The sequence below is a fragment of the Neophocaena asiaeorientalis genome, unplaced genomic scaffold (genome assembly GCF_003031525.2).
Source record: "Neophocaena asiaeorientalis asiaeorientalis breed wild unplaced genomic scaffold, Neophocaena_asiaeorientalis_V1.1 scaffold641, whole genome shotgun sequence".
In the NCBI taxonomy this organism is placed as follows: domain Eukaryota; kingdom Metazoa; phylum Chordata; class Mammalia; order Artiodactyla; family Phocoenidae; genus Neophocaena; species Neophocaena asiaeorientalis.
In genome coordinates this window covers 450633-473094 of record NW_020173730.1, presented here as the reverse complement: position 1 = coordinate 473094, position 22462 = coordinate 450633, and the positions used below count along the sequence as shown (strand labels likewise).

Here is a 22462-nt window from a genome sequence, read left to right as displayed (position 1 = left end):
ATAAGCATGAATGAATGATGCTCAATTACATTTTAATTTACATTCTTCTTACATTTTTAATATTTTCATTTTTGTTTACATTTATTTTCACTATTACCTCAACTGTTTTTTTAGAATGAAAAAGTAAATGATGAGAAATACAAATCACTCTAAATTAGTATAGCATATATTAACAAGCAAAAAAAAAAAAGAGCATAACTTACCATCTCTGAACTAGAACTGAAACAACTATCTGCTGGCCTTGGGGAGCAACTGGTAGACTGACTACTCCGTGAAGAATCAAGATCTGAAAATAAAAATTTAATTTGTGAAGAATGGTACCTATTAATATGTACATAGGCAGAAGATAGCTGCTGGTAAATAAGTTTAGCTAACATACTATAGAGCATTTTAAAAGTTAAAATTTTGGATATGTGGCAGGTTGCATTTTTGACAGGGTATTATGGATTTATTCTACATGTAAAAGATGTGTATCTACAAGTAAAATGAGGGTACCTAACGTAAGGGAAGAAAGAAGAACAGAGGAAATTGAATTGATTTTTTTCCAATACAATGAACCATATTTTATGAGCAAATAATTTAAAGTGTCAATCTGTAGGAAGGAGAAATAAGCCAAGTTAAGGTACCAGATATTTGCTAATTGAGTAAATGAAGTTTTATCACACAATCAAAACTGTATTTAACCTTTAATATGATTTCATAACTATAGAATTTTAAAGCCATTTATGAATTCAAAATAATATAAAAAGATATATAATCTATTGAAATTTGATGGTGACTGTGACACTGTTAAATTTATTTTTTCAAAAGCTGTATGTAAAAAAACTCAAAGCATCCAGTATGTTATTCTTTCATTATCTGTCTAATGTGTTCTCTTATGATTACAAGTAAAGTTTAAAAATGGGCTTGAAAAGTAGGTCATGACTCCCTAGCATGCATAAATACTATAGATCAACAGTAGCTTCAACCATTCTTCTTCTTGTTTGTGAAAATGAATTTGCTATCCAAAAAGAAAAAGGTAATGGAATGTGGTGCAACACATGTTAAATCACATGTCCTCCCATACACAACAGACCATGACTACTATTCATACCCAGATCAGATCTGATACCTTCTGTAACAGAATCTAACCATCAGTCAGCTGAGAGGTAGAGAGAACTTAGGTAAATTCAGTTACCCTTAGTTCATCATACTAGAAGGAATTTATACCCTCCCAAAGCAGGTTCTCCTCAACAGTGGAAAGCAGAGAAAAGAAAAGTAGGATTTTACTAACAACAACAATGATCTAAGGGCATTCCCCCACAACAAGGTTCATTCAGTTCATAAGTATAGTAAACCCATAGTTATTAGTAGAGAAGACAAATGTCCATTAAATGAATGTCTTACCTCTAACAGTGTAAGAAAGGATATGTAGATTAAAATGTAAATTATACACTTATTGAGTAATTACCTTAAGTAAGTCATTTAGTAGTTTTTAGGAATATGTGGCCATAATGCTCAAAGTATTCAGACTCTTGAGATGGAGAAAAAGACATACATTTATTTTTTTTTAAATAGTCACAAAATTAGACCCAACAATAGAAGTCATAGAAGGTACAAAAGTGGTAGAGACCTAAGTGTGATGAGCTCTAGGGAAAAAAGGTTTAGTGAAGAGTAATAGAGAAAGTACAAGATAAAGAATGGGCTTTGGAAGATGAATAAACAATTTCCCAAAAGACAAGATGAAAAATAGCATATGGGATGGGGGAAAAGAAAGTATAGAGGTGCACTTTAATACAAAATTAATTTTAGACTGTCTACCAAGGCATCTAATTGGGGATTATTTAAAGAAGGGTTAAACTATATGAAAGCAGATTGTTAGGAGATTAACTCAATAATCAAGTTATGAAGTGATGAGGATCTGCAATAAAACAGTGGGACTGCATTGAAGAGGCAAGTGATTCAAATTTCAAGAAAGCTTTCAAATAGCCTCAATTTAAAAAAAAATTTTTGTCAATCTGACATAACACTAATTCCAAAATCTTAGAAAGATTACACATGCACATACACACACATACATATTATACATAGGCCAATCTCACTTATAGGATCAATGCAAAAATTGTATATAAATATTAAAACTTTTAAACTTAAAGAAAAAAATTTAAAAATTAAATAGAATAGCAAACTTAATCATAATTCATCATGATTTGGTGGGATTTATTTTAGGAATGCTAGAATGGTCCATATCACAAAATCCATTAGCAAAATTCAGCACTTTAAAAGATCTACACCACAGTGAGATATCACCTCACACCCATTAAGATGGTTACTTATTGAGAAAAAAAACAGAAAATAATGTGTTGGCACTGATTTGGAGGAGTTGGAATGCTGGTACACTATTCGTGGGAATGTAGAATGGTGTAGCTGATATGGAAAACAGTATGAATTGTTCTTCTAAAATTTAAAAACAGAACTTCCATATGATCCAGTAATCCCATTTCTAGGGATATATCCAAAAGAATTGAAAACAGAATCTTGAAGAGATATTTGCACACCCATGTTCATTGTAGAATTATAATAGCCAAGAGGTGGAAGCAACCTAAATGTCTATTGACAAAAGAATGGATACAGAAAATGTGGTTTACACATACTATGGAATATTATTCAGCATTATAAAAGAAGGAAATCCTGTTGTATGCTACAACATGGATGAACCTTGAAGACATTATGCTAAGTGAAATGTCACAAAAAGATAAATATTGTATGATTACATATAATATTTGTATATTGTATGATTATACTTATATTCAAACTCATAGAAACAGAATAGTGGTTGTCAGAGGCTGGGGGGAAGGAGAGGTATACTGTACACTTTGAAATTGTTGGAAGGGTGAATTTTATGTGTTTTGGGGTACAAAAAAAGATATATGAGGGAAAGATAATAATCATTTCTACAGATGCCAATAATCACTCTTCCCCAAATTACTGATAGCCTCAAAATCACCTCTAAAAAAACTCTCAATAAAACAGTCAACACACACGTGCCTAAGTCCAAAATCCAGACTCTTACTTAATGTAGAAACATGGGGTGTACATTCACACTAAAGTAGTAACAAAAACAATGAAAAGTACCTACAGCTAAATCTAATAAAGGACATGCAGAATCTGCTTGAGGAAAACGTTCAAGTGCATAAAGGCATTTTAAACAACTATTAAAGATATAAAATTAGACTGAATTAATTAAAAGGCATCCTTATTCTTATATAGGGCTACTCAACATCATTAGGATGACAATTCACACTTAATTAATGTATACATTTAGTACTTTCCCAATAAAAATTGAAACATTTCCTTGGCGGGACTTCCCCAGTGGTCCAGTGGTTAAGACTCTGTGTTTCCACTGTAGGGGGCACAGGTTTGATCCCTGGTCAGGGAACTAAGATCCCACATACCAAGCAGTGTGCCCCCCCCCACCAAAAGAAACATTTCCTTGAAGTTACACAAGTTGATTTTAAAGTTTACATGTAAAATTAATCAAAAATAGCCAGAAAAATTCTTTAAAAAGTGCAAAGGGAGGTGTAACTCTTAGAAATTAAACATAGTATAAAGTAATCATAATAAAAATAATGTGATATTAGCACATGAAGATTAGGAAAGATCAATGGAATGGTAAAGAAAGCCCCAGAACAGATTGAAGTATATATGGAAAGTTGATACATAAAAAGGTAGTATTACAAATACCTAGGGAAAAGATGCATTTTTAAAAACTTGAATCAGGATAAACTTCTAAAACAGGATAAACTCTAAGTGCAAAAATATAAAATCATACTAATACTAGAAGAAAATATAAGTGAATTCATTTGCAACCAGGGAGTGTAAACAGTCTTCCTAATTAAATCCAAAGGTATAAAAGAAAAGATTGATAATATTAGCTACATAAAAAATGTTAAGCCTTTTGCAAAGCAGCAGACACCATAAACAAAGTAAAAACAGATAAAACAAATCAAAAATTAATAAACTAGCAGAAAATATTTGTGACGCATTACAAAGACCTAAACCTCTTTAATATTAATATATAAAGAGCTCTTAAATATCAAGAAAAAGATGTAAAACCTCAATGGGCCTAAGGACATGAATGGAGAGTTCACAGAAAAAAAATCACAGATAGCCATTACACGTTTTTAAACGATGCTCGACTGCACTCATATAAAAAGAAGTGCAAACTGAAACTTCTTTCTATATATCTTTATAAGATTCACAAAAATTCCTAAGTTTGACCACAATCCCTGTTGGTGAGGCTGTGGAATCAAAAGCACATTTCTGGTAGGATTACAAAATGATGCAATGGGGAATTTGGAAATTTCTATCAAAATCAAATTTTGGCAATAACTATCAAAAAAAACACCCCACAGTGTATCTCCTCTTTGATTCAGCAATCCCACTTCTAGAAATTACCCTGAAAATGTACCTCCACAATTAAGAAATATGTGCTCAAAGTTGTTCACTGCACATTGTTTGTAAGAAAGATACTTGAAACAACCTAAATATCCACCAACAGGGCACTGACTAAGTAAACTATAGATCATCCACATAATGGATTACTAAATGGGCATAAATAAAGGATGAATAAATGTCCAGTACTACTACGAGGAAATCTACAGAAAATTTATTAAATAAATCCATTTAATTCATCTATAAAATATATTGTATTAAATAAAATATCCTATTTAGAATGCAAAGAACAGGGAACTAAGACACACATATATGTGCATTTATACACATCAGGCTTTATTTAGAAAAAAGTCCACTGGAATGATAAACAGTAAGCCAACAAAAAATAGCTACTCATATGAGGCAGAAGGAAATAGGGCAGACAGGAGAGGGATAGAAACCAAATTAATGTTTTACATATTAAAAAAATTAAATTAAGTAAAAAAGGAAAAAGTCCATAAAGATTTCTAGGTATCCCAACAGACTAGATATGCTGAAGAATCATTCAACCGCAAAATATCTAAAAAGTGCCAGAAAGTGTTGTCAACAAAAAGACAATATAGAATAAAAAGACCATTCAAATATGAAATATCTGCTACTCAAATATGAAATATCTGCTACACAGGGGTCTACAAGCAATCTGAATCTAGGATATATAAAAGGTATAAAGGACATAGATATACAAAAGACACATCCCATAAAGAAAGCCAAACTTCCTAAAAGAAACATGGACAATAGACATGAAAGACATTTCACAGATGAAATAGGGGTGGCCAATGAGCCTAATCAACAATGGGAAATAAAAATTGAAATTGCAGTGAGATATCACATTGCCAACAATGATAAAAAGCTGATCCAGTGTTAGTGAGAATAAGTAACAGCTAAGATTCTTTACCTATTGCTAGTGTTTAAACCAGGAGTTTAAACAGGCACATCTACTTTGGAAAACAATTTTGCATTACCTAGAAGAGTGCATATCATATGAACTAGCCAATTCTACTTCTAGAATTATATCCTAGAAGAAACATTTATACATGTGTGCCAGGAGAAATGTCAAAATTTGTCAAAGTAGCATTGTTTATCATAGCAAAATATTAAAAACAACTCAAATAATCTTTGTCAGAAGATGCATACATAGATTGTGCTACATTCACACAATAGAAGGCTATATAGGAGAAAACAAATGATGAACTGTATTAGAGTCACAAGTGTCAGGGTGATTGAACCTCAAAACATATTACTGGGTGAACAAAAAGTAAGTTTCAGAAAAATGTATAGAGTTTGCCTCAATTTGCTGCAGAAAGCTCAAAAGCAAGCAATTGGAAAAGTCTATATGTGCTATCACAAAAAACAAATTCAGGAAAAGAGTTACCACTAGGGGGCAAGATAGGAAATGCAATTGAAAAAAATATTCAAAAGTACTGATTATGTATTATTTCTTAAACTACTATACAAACTAAGTACAAAGGTATCTGTTTATTATTCAGTAAGTTGTACATATATATCCTCATCATGTATAACATTTTATAGAAGACAAAATTAATTTTAAAGACCCAATTGCACTATTAATATATTCTAAGATACTTATAAAATATATTTGCTGGCAAAATTCTAAAAAAACCTTAAAATTTAACTAATTTCTGTTAAAATGTTGTTTTTTTAAAGAATAAAATTCATTTATAGTTATACTGACAGGTTTTCTTAGTAGATGTTATCCCGTCTTTTAAAGAACACATTCCTCCTTCTTCCATCAGAATCTAGAAGAAAAACAAAAATTTAACAACTCCAAAGAATATAAAATAATAACTACTTATAGTTCCTTTTAACCACACCAACTCATCTTATAGCATTCTTCTTTCATATTACTTTAATTCAACTCAGATGATTTTAAAATCACAAAGAAAAATGTGCCTGTGATGAACAATAAAATGAAATAAAATATAAATTGGTTTAGAAACAGCAAGCAACAGAATAGACATTTACCAAGAAATAAATTATTGACAAAAAAGAAAGGCTTCAGGTAACCTTAGCAAATGTAGTTGAAAAAAGACAAAGATATTAAAGCAATTTGAAGATCTATTCTGTTATTCTATTTCTAATTTCTTAAGTTGGATATCAGTTCATTTACTTTCAGATTTTCTAAATAATAAAAGCTCTTAGAGGTAAAAATTTTCTGTATAACACACCACTGGCTTTGATTTTCATCAATTTCTATGTAATTTGCATTTTCTTTTGATTTTTTTCTTTTTCATTGTTAAACCCACAGTGTTTCTTAATTTCCAAGAAGGTAAGGGAGGTTAAACACCTTTTGTTGTTGCTGGTGATTACTACTTTAATGATTTTTTACTAGAGAATGTGGCTATGAATCTCTCCATAGATAAATATCTTAGAGTTTCTTTATGGCTTATTATTATATATGAATTATGTTTTAAAATGTACCATGGATTCATAGAAACTAAATATTCTCTGTTGGTGGGATACAGTTTTTTAGATACATAGGTAGTATAAAAGAGAAACTGTCTGGCTGCTCAGTCAAACCTGTTTCCCCTTCCTCTTAGGCATACAGCTAAACTACATTTCCTAGCCTCCCTTGCAGTTGGTTTGAACAAGTGATTTAAGTTCTGATCATTGGCAAATATGGTGCAGAACACTACCAGTCTTGGTCTATAAAAATTTTCTCCATAATCTTCCACTTCCTTTTCCCTCTGATATCAACATACAGTGCAAACATGGAAAGCTACCAGTTAAAAGACAGCAGAGTCCCTAGCAGCCAGGGGTCCTGAATAACTTTATAGAGCAGAACCTCTTCTCTAACCCCGTTATTCAACCATTTAAAAAGTATTGTATGTTCAGAGGGCAGACAGCAGAAGCAAGAAGAACTACAATCCTGCAGCCTGTGGAACAAAAACCACATTCACAGAAAGATAGACAAGATGAAAAGGCAGAGGGCTATATACCAGATGAAGGAACAAGATAAAACCCCAGAAAAACAACTAAATGAAGTGGAGATAGGCAACCTTACAGAAAAAGAATTCAGAATAATGATAGTGAAGATGATCCATGAGCTCGGAAAAAGAATGAAGGCAAAGATCGAGAAGATGCAAGAAATGTTTAACAAAGATCTAGAAGAATTAAAGAACAAACAGAGATGAACAATACAATAACTGAAATGAAAAATACACTAGAAGGAATCAATAGCAGAATAACTGAGGCAGAAGAAAGGATAAGTGACTTGGAAGATAGAATGGTGGAATTCACTGCTGAGGAACAGAATAAAGAAAAAAGAATGAAAAGAAATGAAGACAGCCTAAGAGAACTCTGGGACAACATTAAACTCAACAACATTCACATTATAGGGGTCCCAGAAGGAGAAGAGAGAGAGAAAGGACCCGAGAAAATATTTGAAGAGATTATAGTCAAAAACTTCCCTAACATGGGAAAGGAAATAGCCAGCCAAGTCCAGGAAGTGCAGAGAGTCCCATACAGGAAAAACCCAAGGAGAAACACACCAAGACACATAGTAATGAAATTGGCAAAAATTAAAGACAATGAAAAAGTACTGAAAGCAGCAAGGGAAAAAGGACAAATAATATACAAGGGAGCTCCCATAAGGTTAACAGCTGATTTCTCAGCAGAAACTCTACAAGCCAGAAGGGAGTGGCATCATATACTTAAAGTGATGAAAGGAAAGAACCTACAACCAAGATTACTCTAACCGGCAAGGACCTCATTCAGATTCGATGGAGAAATCAAAAGCTTTACAGACAAGCAAAAGCTAAGAGAATTCAGCAACACCAAACCAGCTCTACAACAAATGCTAAAGGAACTTCTCTAAGTGGAAAACACAAGAGAAGAAAAGGACCTACAAAAAGAAACCCAAAACAATTAAGAAAATGGTCATAGGAACATACATATTGATAATTACCTTAAACGTGAATGGATTAAATGCTCCAACCAAAAAACACAGGCTCACTGAATGGATACAAATACAAGAACCTCAAAACAGGTTTTGAGGTTTAGATATGCTGTCTAAAAGAGACCCACTTCAGACCTAGGGACACATTCAGACTGAAACTGAGAGGATGGAAAAAGATATTCCCTGCAAATGGAAATCAAAAGAAAGCGGGAGTAGCAATACTCATATCAGACAAAATAGACTTTAAAGAATGTTACAAGAGACAAGGAAGTCACTACATAAAGATCAAGGGATCCATCCAAGAAGAAGATATAACAATTATAAATATATAGGCACCCATCATGGGACCACCTCAATACATAAGGCAACTGCTAACAACTATGAAAGATGAAATTGACAGTAACAGTAATAGTGGGGGACTTTAACACCACACTTACACCAATGGACAGATCATCCAAAGAGAAAATTAAAAAGGAAACACAAGCTTTACATGAACAATAGACCAGATGGATTTAATTGATATTTCTAGGACATTCCATCCCCAAACAGCAGATTACACTTTCTTCTCAAGTGTGCACAGAACATTCTCCAGGATAGATCACATCTTGGGTCACAAATCAAGCCTCAGTAATTTAAGAAAATTGAAAGCATATCAAGTATCTTTTCTGACCACAATGCTATGAGATTAGAAATCAATTACAGGGAAAAAAACCATAAAAACCACAAACACATGGAGGCTAAACAACACATTACTAAATAACCAAGAGATCACTGAAGAAGTCAAAGAAGAAATCAAAAAATACCTAGAGACAAATGACAATGAAAACACAACGACCCAAAACCCATGGGATGCAGTAAAAGCAGTTCTAAGGGGGAAGTTTATAGCTATACAAGCCTACCTCAAGAAACAACTCAAATAAACAATCTAACCTTACACCTAAAGGAACTAGAGAAAGAAGAACAATCAAAACCCAAAGTTAGCAGAAGGAAAGAAGTCATAAAGATCAGAGCAGAAATAAATAAAATAGAAACAAAACAATAGCAAAGATCAATAAAACTAAAATGTGGTTCTTTGAGAAGATAAATTTGATAAACCATTAGCCAGACTCATCAAGAAAAAGGGGGAGAGGACTCAAATCAATAAAATTAGAAATGAAAAAGGAGAAGTTAGAACAGACACTGCAGAAATACAAAACATCCTAAGAGACTACTACAAGCAACCCTATGCCAATAAAATGGACAACCTGGAAGAAATGGACAAATTCTTAGAAAGGTATAACCTTCCAAGACTGAACCAAGAAATAGAAAATATGAACAGACCAATCACAAGTAATGAAATTGAAATGGTGATTAAAAATCTTCCAATAAACCAAAGCCCAGGAGTAGATGGCTTCACAGGTGAATTCTATCAAACATTTAGAGAAGAGCTAACACACATCCATCTCAAACTCTTCCAAAAAATTGCAGAGGAAGGAACAGTCCCGAACTCATTCTATGAGGCCACCATCACCCTGATACCAAAACCAGAGAAAGATGCTACAAAAAAAGAAAATTACAGACCAATATCATTGGTGAATATAGACGCAAAAATCTTCAAAAAATACTAGCAAACAGAATCCAACAACACATTAAAAGGATCATGCACCATGATCAAGTGGGATTTATCCCAGGGCTGCAAGAATTCTTCAATATATGCAAATCAATCAATGTGATATACCATATTAACAAATTGAAGAATAAAAACCATATGATCATCTCAGTAGATGCAGAAAGAGCTTTTGACAAAATTCAATACCCATTTATGATAAAAACTCTCCAGAAAGTGGGCCTAGAGGGAACCTACCTCAACATAATAAAGGCCATATATGACAAACTCACAGCCAACATTGTTCTCAATGGTGAAAAACTGAAACCATTTCTTCTAAGATCAGGAAAAAGACAAGGTTGCCCAGTCTCACCACTATTATTCAACGTAGTTTTGGAAGTTTTAGCCACAGCAATCAGAGAAGAAAAGGAATCCAAATCAGAAAACAAACCCACAGAAAACATCATTCCCAACTGTGAAAAACTGAAAGCATTTCCTCTAAGATCAGGAACAAGACAAGGATGTCCACTCTCACCACTATTCAATATAGTTTTGGAAGTCCTAGGCACGGCAATCAGAGAAGAAAAAGAAATTAAAAGGAATACAACTTGGAAAAGAAGTAAAGCTGCCACTGTTTGCAGATGACATGATACTATACATAAAGAATCCAAAAGATGCCACCAGAAAACTCCTAAAGCTAATCAATGAATTTGGTAAAGTTGCAGGATACAAAATTAATGCACAGAAATTTCTTGCATTCCTATACACTAATGATGAAAAATCTGAAAGAGAAATTAAGGAAGCACTCCCATTTACCATTGCAACAAAAAGAATAAAATACCTAGGAATAAACCTACCTAAGGAGACAAAAGACCTGTATGCAGAATACTATAAGACACTGTTGAAAGAAATTAAAGAAATTAAAGATAATACCAATAGATGGAGAGATATACCATGTTCTTGGATTGGAAGAATCAATACCCAAAGCAATCTATAGATTCAATGCAATCCTTATCAAATTACCAATGGCATTTTTTACAGAACTAGAGCAAAAAATCTTAAAATTTGTATGGAGACATAAAAGACCCCGAAGAGCCAAAGAGGTCTTGAGTATTGGGTCATTTGTAGAGATGTGGATGAATCTAGAGACTGTCATACAGAGTGAAGTAAGTCAGAAAGAGAAAAACAAATATTGTATATTAACGCATATATGTGGAACCTAGAAAAATGGTACAGATGAACCGGTTTGCAGGACAGAAATTTAGACACAGACGTAGAGAACAAACGTATGGACACCAAGAGGGGAAAGTAGCGGGGGGTGGTGGTGGTGGTGTGATGAATTGGGAGATTGGAATTGACATGTATACACTGATGTGTATAAAACAGATGACTAATAAGAACCTGCTGTACAAAAAAAAAAGTATTGTAGGCTCAATCCTTAAAACATTCAAGTCTCAAACTTGTACCAGGAACCCACAAGCTGAGAAAGCTACATAGACCCCAAGGTAGACATATACTGCAATGCCAACTTCATATCTTTTGACAGAGAAAAACAGAAAAAGAGCAGCCCAAATAGAAAAAAATAAAACTGAATTATTCAAGGAATTTCCCCCATTCTCTAGGTTCAGCAAGCCTTCACAATGCCTGCTCAGCAGGATTTCATAATTGGTATGGATCAATAACTTTTATATCCTCTTCTTCTCTTCTCTAATGGGCATTTATTGCATTTATACTGTCCCTAATACTATATATTTTCTTTATATACATATCTTTTGCTATCTTTTTATTTTCAACCTTTATTATTATGTTCTACATTTTTCTTGAAAAATATGTAGAGATATTAGTCTCCTCAATTTGATATTCCTCTAATCTTGATAAGAAACACCAGCCCTCTAATAAAATTTAATATATTGCTAAGCAGGATTCATTCCTTACATTTTACATTTATTGTTTATGTAGCAGTGTTCTCATTTTTTCCCACCTTGATCAGGTTTCCTAGTGTGACATCCCCACCGTTTTGCATTCTGAAGTTCTTCCATGTGCCTCCATTTTTCTAGTGATTTTCCTCCCATTTTAAACAATCATATTTAAACTGTATTCCTCTACTATTTTAAAATTAAATAAGTTGCAGTTAAAGATGGCAATGTAGAGGGATCCTAAATTCACCTTCTCCCATGGACACACTGAATCTACAGCTACACACAGAACAATTTCTTCTAAAAGAACCTCCCCTCCCCCCAAAAAACCCCAACTAGCCAAGAGCCTCCCACACATTGGCCAAATTAGAAAAAACCTACATTGAAGCAGGTAGGACAGGCTGAGACTCAATCTCAGATTACACTGAGACACCATAAACCCCACTCCAGATGCAGCAACCCACAATCAGGAAGGAACTTACTACAAGTTTCTCCATGAAGAACTAATGGTTGGAACCTTATATTTGGTTCCTGAACTTCTAAGACCTGCAACTGAGAGATGAGCCTCCCAAACATCAAGATTTGAAAGCCAGTGAAGCCTTTGTCTATGAGATCTGCAAGCCTATAGCAAACTGAGAAACAGTTCTCAAAGTGTTTGCACAAGCTCCACAAGACTACTACCCAGGGCCTAGAGCAGAGGTAGCCCACTGACATACCCAATCTTTCTGTGAAAGAAGCCTATTAGTTTATCTTCATAGATGTGACCTGAACAGAAGGCTTCTAATTAAACTCATATCTAAGAGCAGACTGTAATCCTCTCCAGAGACCTCAGAGTCTAGGCACTATCTTCATGTGCTCCCTCTGCCTTGCTCCCAGAGATGAGCCTGTACACACATCTGTGCCCCAGTTTTTGCGGTTTCCACCCCTTGTCTGCCTTGCTCTGGCAGCCAATGGGTCTTAATTCGTAGGTCCTATAGCACTATAACAAATGGAGAAAGAATTCTTAACCAGTTATTCCCCCAGGGCACAGCACAGATCCAGATCCAAGAAGACAATAAAGTTCCAAATAAGATGAATCCAAATAGACTCTCACCAGGACACATTATAATTAACTTATCAAAAGTTAAAAACAAGGAGACAGTCTTAAAAGCAACAAGAGAAAAACAACTTGTTAAGTATAAGGGAACCCTCATAAGACTATCAGCAGGTTTTTCAGCATAAACTTTGCAATCCAGAAAGGAGTGGCACAATATATTCAAATTGCAGGAAGAAAAAAAAAACTACCAACCAACAATACTCTACCTGGCAAATTTGTTCTTTAGATTAGAAGAAGAGATAAAGAGTTTTCCAGAAAGGCAAAAACTAAAGGAGTTTTTCACCACTAGACTGGCCTTAAAAGAAATGTTAAAATAACTTCTTTAAGACAAAACAAAATAACAGTAATTAGCAACAGGAAAATATGTGGAGGTATAAATCTCACTGGTAAAGGTAAATATGTAAAATTTAGAATAATCTAATGTTGTAAGGGTGGTTAATCACTTATAAAACTAGTATGAAAGTTAAAGGATAAAAGTAGTAAAAATAACAACTACAGTAACTTGTTGATAGATAAACAAGATAAGAAGAAGTAAGATGTGACATCAAAAACAAAATGGGGGAGGGAAATAAAAATGTAGAGCTTTTATCTTGGGCTCAAGATGGTGAAGTAGAAGAATGTGGACTCATCCTTTCTTACAGAAACACCAAAATCACAACTAATTGCTGAACAACCATGGACAGAAAAATGCTAGAACCTACCAAAAAAGATACCCTACAACCTAAGACAAAGAAGAAGCCACAATGAGATGTTAGGAGGGGCACAATCACGATAAGATCAAACACCATACCAGCCAGGTGGGTGACCCATGGACTGGAGAGCAATTGTGCCACAGAGGCCCTCTTGCAGGAGTGAAAGTCCTGAGCTCCATGTCCATCTTTCCAGCCTGGGGGTCCAGCAATGGGAGGAGGAGCCCCCAGGGAATCTGGCTTTGAAAGCCTATGGGGTTTGATCACAGAAAACATGGGACTGGAGGAAACAGAGACTCCACTCTTGAAGGGGGAACAGGAGGTTCTGTGTGGAACAGAACCCAGGGGAAAAAAAGCAGTGACCTCATAAAAGACACAGCCAGACCTACCTGCTAATATTGGAGGGTATCCTGCAGAGGTGGGGAGTGGCTGTGGCTCACTGTGGGGACAAAGACACTGGCAGTGGCAGTTCTAGGGAGTATTCATTTAGTGTAAGCCCTCCCAGAGGCTGCCATTAGCCCCACCCAAAAGTTTTGGGTGCCCCAGGCCAAACAACAAACAGGGCAGGAACACAGCCCCACCCATCAGCAGACAGGCTGCTTAAAGTTTTCTTGAGCATGGTCCTGCCCACCAGATGGGCAAGACCAAGCTCCACTCACCAGTGGAGTCCCTTTATCAGGAAACCTGCACAACCTCTTACACACCCTTAACCACCAGAGGACAGACAGAAGCAAGAACTACAATCCTGCAGCCTGTGGAACAGAAACCACAATCACAGAAAGTTAGACAAAATGAGAAGGCAGAGGAATACCTCCCAGATGAAGGAACAAGATAAAACCCCAGAAGAACAACTAAGAGAAGTGGAGATAGGCAATCTGCTGGAAAAAGAATTCAGAATACTGATAGTGAAGATGATCCAAGATGCTGGAAAAAGAATGGAGGCAAGGATTGAGAAGGTTCAAGAAATGTTTAACAAAGACTTGGAAGAATTAAGAACAAACAAACAGAGATGAACAATACAATAACTGAAGTGAAAAATGGACTAGAAGGAATCAATAGCAGAATAACTGAGGCAGAAGAACGTATAAGTGACTTGGAAGACAGAATGGTGGAAATCACTGCTGCAGAACAGAATAAAGAATGAGAAGAAATGAAGACTGCCAAAGAGATCTCTGGGACAACATTAAATGCACCAACATTTGCATTACAGGGGTCCCAGAAGGAGAAGAGAGAGAGAAAGGACCCAAGAAAATATTTGAAGAGATTATAGTCGAAAACTTCTATAACATGGGAAAGGAAATAGCCACCCAAGTCCAGGAAGCACAGAGAGTCCTGGGCAGGATAAACCCAAGGAGAAACATGCCGAGACACACAGTAATCAAATTGACAAAAATTAAAGATAAAGAAAAAAATACTAAAGGCAACAAGGGAAAAGCAACACATAGAAGGGAACTCCCATAAGGTTAACAGCTGATTTCTCAGCAGAAATTCTGCAGGCGAGAAGGGAGTGGCACAATATATTAAAGTGATGAAAGGGAAAAACCTACAACCAAGAATACTCTACTGAGCAAGGCTTTAATTGAGATTCAATGGAGAAATCAAAAGCTTTACAGAGAAGCAAAAGCTAAGAGAATTCAGCACCACCAGATGAGCTTTGCAACAAATGCTAAAGGAACTTCTCTAAGCAGAAAAGAAAAAGCCACAACTAAAAATGGGAAAATTACTAATGGAAAAGCTCACTGGTAAAGGCAAACAAACAGTAAATGTAGGAAATCATCCGTACAAAATATGGTATCAAAACCAGCAATTGTGAGAAGAGGAGAGCACAAATGCAGGATATTGGAAAGGCATTTGAAATGAAAAGACAAGGAACTTAAAACAATCTTGCTTATATATAGACTGCTATATCAAAACCCCATGGTAACTGCAAACTGAAAATCTACAATAGATACACACATAAAGCAGAATAAGCAATGCAAACACAACACTAAAGTTAGTCATCAAATCACAAGAGAAGAGAATGAAAGAGGAAGGGGAGAAAAAAGACCAATAAAAACAAACACAAAACAATTAACAAAATGGCAATAAATACATATATATCAATAATTACTTTAAATGTAAACAGATTAATTGCTCCATCCAAAAGACAGAGACTGGCTGAACGGATACGAAAACAAGACCCATATATCTTCTGTCTACAAGAGACCCACTTCAGATCTAGGGACACATACAGACTGAAAATTAGGGGATGGAAAAAGTGTTCCATGCAAATGAAAATCGAAAGAAAGCTGGAGTCACAATACTCATATCAGACAAAATACACTTTAAAATAAAGACTTTACAAGAGACAAAGAAAGACATTACATAATGATCAAGGGAACAATCCAAGAAGAAGATATAACAATTATAAATATATATGCACCCAAATAAAAGCACCTCAATATATAAAACAAATATTAACAGCCATAAAGGGAGAAATCAACAGGAACACAATATTAGTGGGAGACTTTAACACCCCAATTTCATCAGTGGACAGATCATTCAGACAGAAAATCAATAAGGAAACACAGGCCTTAAATGACACATTAGACCAGGTGGACTTAAGTGATATTTACAGAGCATCCCATCCAAAAGCAGAAGAATACACATTCCTCTCAAGTGCACATGAAACATTCTCCAGAACTGATCACTGGGCCACAAAGTGAGTCTCGGGAAATTTAAGAAAATTGAAATCATATCAAGCATCTTTTCTGACCACAGCACTATGAGATTAGAAATCAACTAAAAGAAAAAAACTGTAAAAAAACACAAACACATAGAGGCTAAACAATATCCTACTAAACAACCAATGGAAAGAGGAAATCAGAAAAATACCTAGAGGCAGTTTAAAGGGTCTGGAGGAAAAAGAAGTTTGGTGGTCACAGAGAGGGGGTCTGGGAAGCGCCTGGCAAGTGGTTCTCCAGATTAAAGAACTTGACTGAAGTTAAGGAACTTCTGGACAGAGAGGCTTAAAATTTGGATGCATATCATTCCTCTAAAAGGATCTTGGTTCACTAGTCAGGGGTTGGGCTGAAGCTCCTGTGATGGGAGCTCTGAGTCCAAACCACTGGACTAACAGAGAACCTCAGACCCCAGGGAATATTCATTGGAGTGAGGTCTTCCAGAGGTCCTCATCTCTGCACCAAGACTTAGCTCTACTCAACAGCCTACACACTCCACTGTTGGAAGCCTCAGGCCAAACAACCACTAAGATAGGAACACAATCCCACCCATAAAGAAAAAAAAAATGAGATGGCAAAAAAATATGTCACAGATGAAGGAGCAAGGTAAAAACTTACAGGACCAATAAATGAAGAGAAAATAGGGAATCTACCTGAAAAATAATTCAAAGTAATGATAGTAAAGATGATCCAGAATCTCAGAAATAGAATGGGGGCATGGATTGAGAAAACACAAAAAATGTTTAACAAAGATCTAGAAAAACAAACAAAAAGAGATGAGCAAACACAATAATTGAAATGAAAAATACACTGGAAGAAATGAATAACCAAGGCAGAAGAAGAAATAAGTGAGCTGGAAGACAAAATGGTGGAAATAACTGCCAAGGAGCAGAATAACGAAAAAAGAATGAAAAGAATTGAAGACAATCTCAGAGACCTCTGGGGCAACACTAAACACACCAACATTTGATATAGGGGTCCCAGAAGAAGAAGAGAAAAACAAAGGGTCTGAGAAAATATTTGAAGAGCTTATGGTGGAAAACTTCCCTAATATGGGAAAGGAAATAGTCACCCAAGTCCAGGAAGCACAGAGAGTTCCATAAAGGATACACCCTAGGGCAAACACATTAAGACACATATTAATCAATCTAACAAAAATTAAATTCAAGGAAAAAAATATTAAAAGCAGCAAGGGAAAAACAAAAAATAACATACAAAGGAGTCCCCATAAGGTTATCAGCTGATTTTTTAGCAGAAACTCTGCAGCCCAGAGGGAGTGGCAGGATATACTTAAAGTGATGAAAAAGAATAACCTACAACCAATATTAATCTACCCAGCAAGGATCTCATTCAGATTCAATGGAGAAGTCAAAAGCTTTTAGGACAAGAAAAAGCTAATAGAATTCAGCACCACCAAACCATTTAACAACAAATGTTAAAGAAACTTCTCTAGGTGGGAAACACAAGAGAAGAAAAAGACCCACAAAAACAAACCCAAAACAATTAAGAAAATGGTAATAGGAACATACATATCGATAATAACCTTGAATGTAAATGGATTAAATGTCCCAACCAAAAGATACAGACTGGCTGAATGGATACAAAAACAAGACCCATACTGTCTGCACTTCAGAACGAGGGACACATAATGACTGAAAATGAAGGGATGGAAATAGATATTCCATGCAAATGGAAATCAAAAGAAAACTGGAGTAGCAATACTCATATCAGATAAAATAGACTTTAAAATAAAGAATGTTACAAGAGATAAGGAAGGACATTACCTAATGATCAAGAGATCAATCCAAGAAAAAGATATAACAATTATAAATGTTTATGTACCCAACAAAGGAGCACCACAATACAGAAGGCAAACGCTAACGACCATGAAAGGGGAAATCGACAGTAATACAATAATAGTAGGGGACTTTAACACCCCACTTACACCAATAGACAGATCATCCAAAGAGAAAATAAATACGGAAACACAGGTTTAAATGACACAATAAACCAGATAGGTTTAATTATTATTTATAGAACATTCCACCCAAAAGTGGTAGAATACACTTTCTTCCCAAGTGAAAACGGAACATTCTCCAGAATAGATCACATCTTGGGTCACAAATCAAGCCTCAGAAAATTTAAGAAAATTGAAATTGTATCAAGCATCTTTTCTGACCACAATGCTATGAGACTGGAAATCAATTACAGGAAAAAGACTATAAAAAACACAAATACATGGAGGCTAAACAGTGCAGTATGAAATAACCAAGATATCACTGAAAAATCAAAGAAGAAATTTAAAAATACACAGAAACAAATGAAAATACATACCCCCCAAAACCTCTGAAATGCAGCAAAAGAAGTTCTGAGAGGGAAGTTTATAGCAATTCAATTTCACCTCAAGAAACAAGAAAAATCTCAAATAAACAATCTACCCTACACCTAAAGCAACTAGAGAAAGAAGAACAAAAAAAACCCAAGACAGTATAAGGAAAGAAATCATAAAGATCAGAGCAGAAATAAATGAAATAGAAACGAAGAAAACATCAGCAAAGATCAATAAAACTAAAGCTCGTTCTTTGAGAAGATAAACAAAATTGAACCCTTGGCTAGACTCATCAAGAGAAAAAGGGAGAGGTCGCAAATCAATAAAATTAGAAATGAAAAAGAGAAATCACAACCAACACCACAAAACTACAAAGGATTATAAGAGACTACTACAAACAACTATATGCCAATAAAATGGACAGTCACAAAGAAATGGACAAATTCTTGGAAAGCTATAATTTTCCAAGACTGAACATGGAAGAATTAGAAAGTATAAACAGAAAGTATCACAAGTAATGAAATTTAAACTGTAATTAAAAATCTTCCAACAAACAGAAGTCCAGGACCAGATGGCTTCACAGGCGAATTCTATCAAACATTTAGAGAAAACGTAACACCTATCTTTCTCAAACTCTTCCAAAATATTGCAGAGGGAGAACACCCCCAAATTCATTCTACAAAGCCACCATCACCCTGATACCAAAATCAGAAAAAGATATCACAGGGCTTCCCTGGTGGCACAGTGGTTGAGAGTCTGCCTGCTAATGCAGGGGACACAGGTTTGTGCCCCAGTCCGGGAAGATCCCACATGCCACAGAGCAGCTAGGCCCGTGAGCCATGGCCACTGAGCCTGCGTGTCTGGAGCCTGTGTTCCATAATGGGAGAGGCCACAACAGTGAGAGGCCCATGTACCGCAAAAAAAAAAAAGATATCACACACAAAATATTATAGACCAATATGACTGATGAACATAGATGCAAAAATCCTGAACAAAATACTAGCAAACAGAATCCAACAACATATTAAAAGGATCATACACCACATCAAGTGGGATTTATCCCAGGGATTCTTCAATATATGCAAATCAACAAATTTGATACACCATATTAACAAATTAAAAAAAAACATATGATCATCTCAATAGATGCATAAAAATCTTTTGACAAAATTCAACACCAAGTTATGATAAAAACTCTCCAAAAAGTGGGCATAGACAGAACCTATCCCAACATAATACAGGCCATACATGACAAACCCACAGCAAACATCATACTCAATGGTAAACAACTGTAAGTGTTTCCACTAAGATCAGGAACAAGACAAGGATGTCCAATATCACCATTCTTATTCAACATAGTTTTGGAAGTCCTAGCCACGGCAATCAGAGAAGAAAAAGAAATTAAAGGAATACAAATTGGAAAAGAAGAAGTAAAATTTTCACTGTTTGCAGATGATAAGATACTATACATAGAAAATCCTAAAGATGCCACCGGAAAACTACTAGAACTGATCAATGAATTTGGTAAGGTTGCAGGATATAAAATAAATGCACAGAAATCTCTTGCTTTCCTATACACTAGCAATGAAAAATCAGAAAGAGAAATTAAGGGAACAATCCCACTTAACATTGCAACAAAACGAATCAAATACCTAGGAATAAACCTACCTAAGGGAGACTTCCCTGGTGGTACAGTGGTTAAGAATCCACCTGCCAATGCAGGGGACATAGGTTCGAGCCCTGCTCCAGGAAGATCCTACATGCTGCAGAGCAACAAAGCCTGTGAGCCACAACTACTGAGCCCATGTGCCACAACTACTGAAGCCTGTGCACCTATAGCCCATGCTCCACAACAAGAGAACCCACCATAATGAGAAGCCTGCACACCTCAACGAAGAGTAGCCCCCACTCTCTGCAACTAGAGAAAGCTCACGCACAGCAACAAAGACCCAATGCATCCAAAAATCAATCAATCAATTTATTAAAAAAAGAAAAACATAAAACCCTACATCAGGAGGTGAAAGGCTTAGAAAACTATAAAAACTACACTTTATAGAAAACTATAAAACACTGATGAAAGAAATCAAAGATGACATAAACAGATGGAGAAATATACCATGTTCTTGGATTGGAAGACTCAATACTGTGAAAATGACTATACTACCCAAAGCAACCTACAGATTCAATGCAATCCCTATCAAATTATCATTGGCATTCTTCACAGAATTAGACCAAAAAATTTTACAATTCATGTGGAAACACAAAAGACCCTGAATATCCAAAGCAATCTTGAGAAAGAAAAACAAAGCTGGAGGAATTTGGCTCCCTGACTTCAAACTATATTACAAAGCTACAGTAATCAAGACAATATGGTACTAGCACAAAAACAGAAATACAGATCAATGGCAAAGGATAGAAAGACCAGAGATAAACCCATGCACATATAGTCACCTAATTTATGACAAAGCAGGCAAGAACACACAATGGAGAAAAGACAGCCTCTTCAGTTAGTTGTGTTGGGAAAACTGGACAGCTACATGTAAAAGAATGAAATTAGAACATTCCCTAACACCATACACAAAAATAAACTCAAAACAGATTAAAGACCTAAATGTAAGATCAGACACTATAAAACTCTTAGAGGAAAGCATAGGAAAAACGCTCTTTGACATAAATCACAGCAAGATCTTTTTTGAACCACCTCCTAGGGCAATGAAAATAAAAATAAACAAATGGGACCTAATTAAACATAAAAGCTTTTGCACGGCAAAGGAAACCATAAACAAGACAAAATGACAACCCTCAGAATGGCAGTAAATATTTGCAAATGAAACAACAGACAAATGATTAATCTCCAAAATATACAAACAGCTCATGGAGCTCAATATCAAAAAACAAACAAGTCTCAAATTCTTTTTAAAGACTGAAATAATATCAAGCATGTTTTCCAACTACAATGGTATTAAACTACAAATCAATTACAAGAGGAAAACTGGAAAATTCAAACATGTGGAGATTAAACAAAATGCTCCTGAACAACCATGGGTTAAAGAAGAAATCAAAAGAGAAAAAAATATCTTGAGACAAATGAAAATGGAAATAACAACATAACAAGACTTAAGGGATGTAGCAAAAACAGTTCTAAAAGGGAAATTCATGGTGATAAATGCCTACATCAATAAACAAAAGATCTCAAATAAACAATAACTTTACACCTCAAGGAACTAGAATTAGAATGAACTGAGCCTACACATAGTAGATGAAATAAAATAACAAATTTCAGAGCAGAAATAAATAAAATAGAAAATAAAAAGATAATAGAAAAGATAAATAAAACTAAGAATTGCTTTCTTGAAAAGATAAAACAAAATTAACAAACTTATTTAGACACAACAACAAAAAAAGAGAGGACTCAAATAATAAAACCATAAACGAAAGAGGAGACACTACAACTGATACCACAGAAATACAAGTGATCATAAGACAGTACTCTGAACACCAACAAAGTGGACAACCTAGAATTTATGGAAAATTCCTAGAAACTACAACCTACAAGACTAATCCATGAAGAAATAGAAAATATGAACAGACTGATAATTAGTAAGAAGAACAAATCAGTAATCAAATACTTCCCAACAAACAAGTCTAGGACCAATGACTTCACTGATGAATTCTACCAAATATTTAAAGAAAGTTAATATAAATCCTTCTCAAACTCTTCCAAAAAACAGAAGATGA

The 22462-nt window shown here is 35.0% G+C and overlaps 1 protein-coding gene across 1 annotated transcript in view; it reads right to left on the bottom strand.

Moving 5' to 3' along the window:
* REDIC1 (regulator of DNA class I crossover intermediates 1) overlaps positions 1 to 22462 on the bottom strand; it is a 65498-nt gene that overhangs the window by 3471 nt on the left and 39565 nt on the right. Inside the window, 2 exon segments of the mRNA XM_024750863.1 lie at positions 204 to 286; positions 6167 to 6230. Of these exon segments, the coding sequence (XP_024606631.1) occupies positions 204 to 286; positions 6167 to 6230 (147 nt within the window).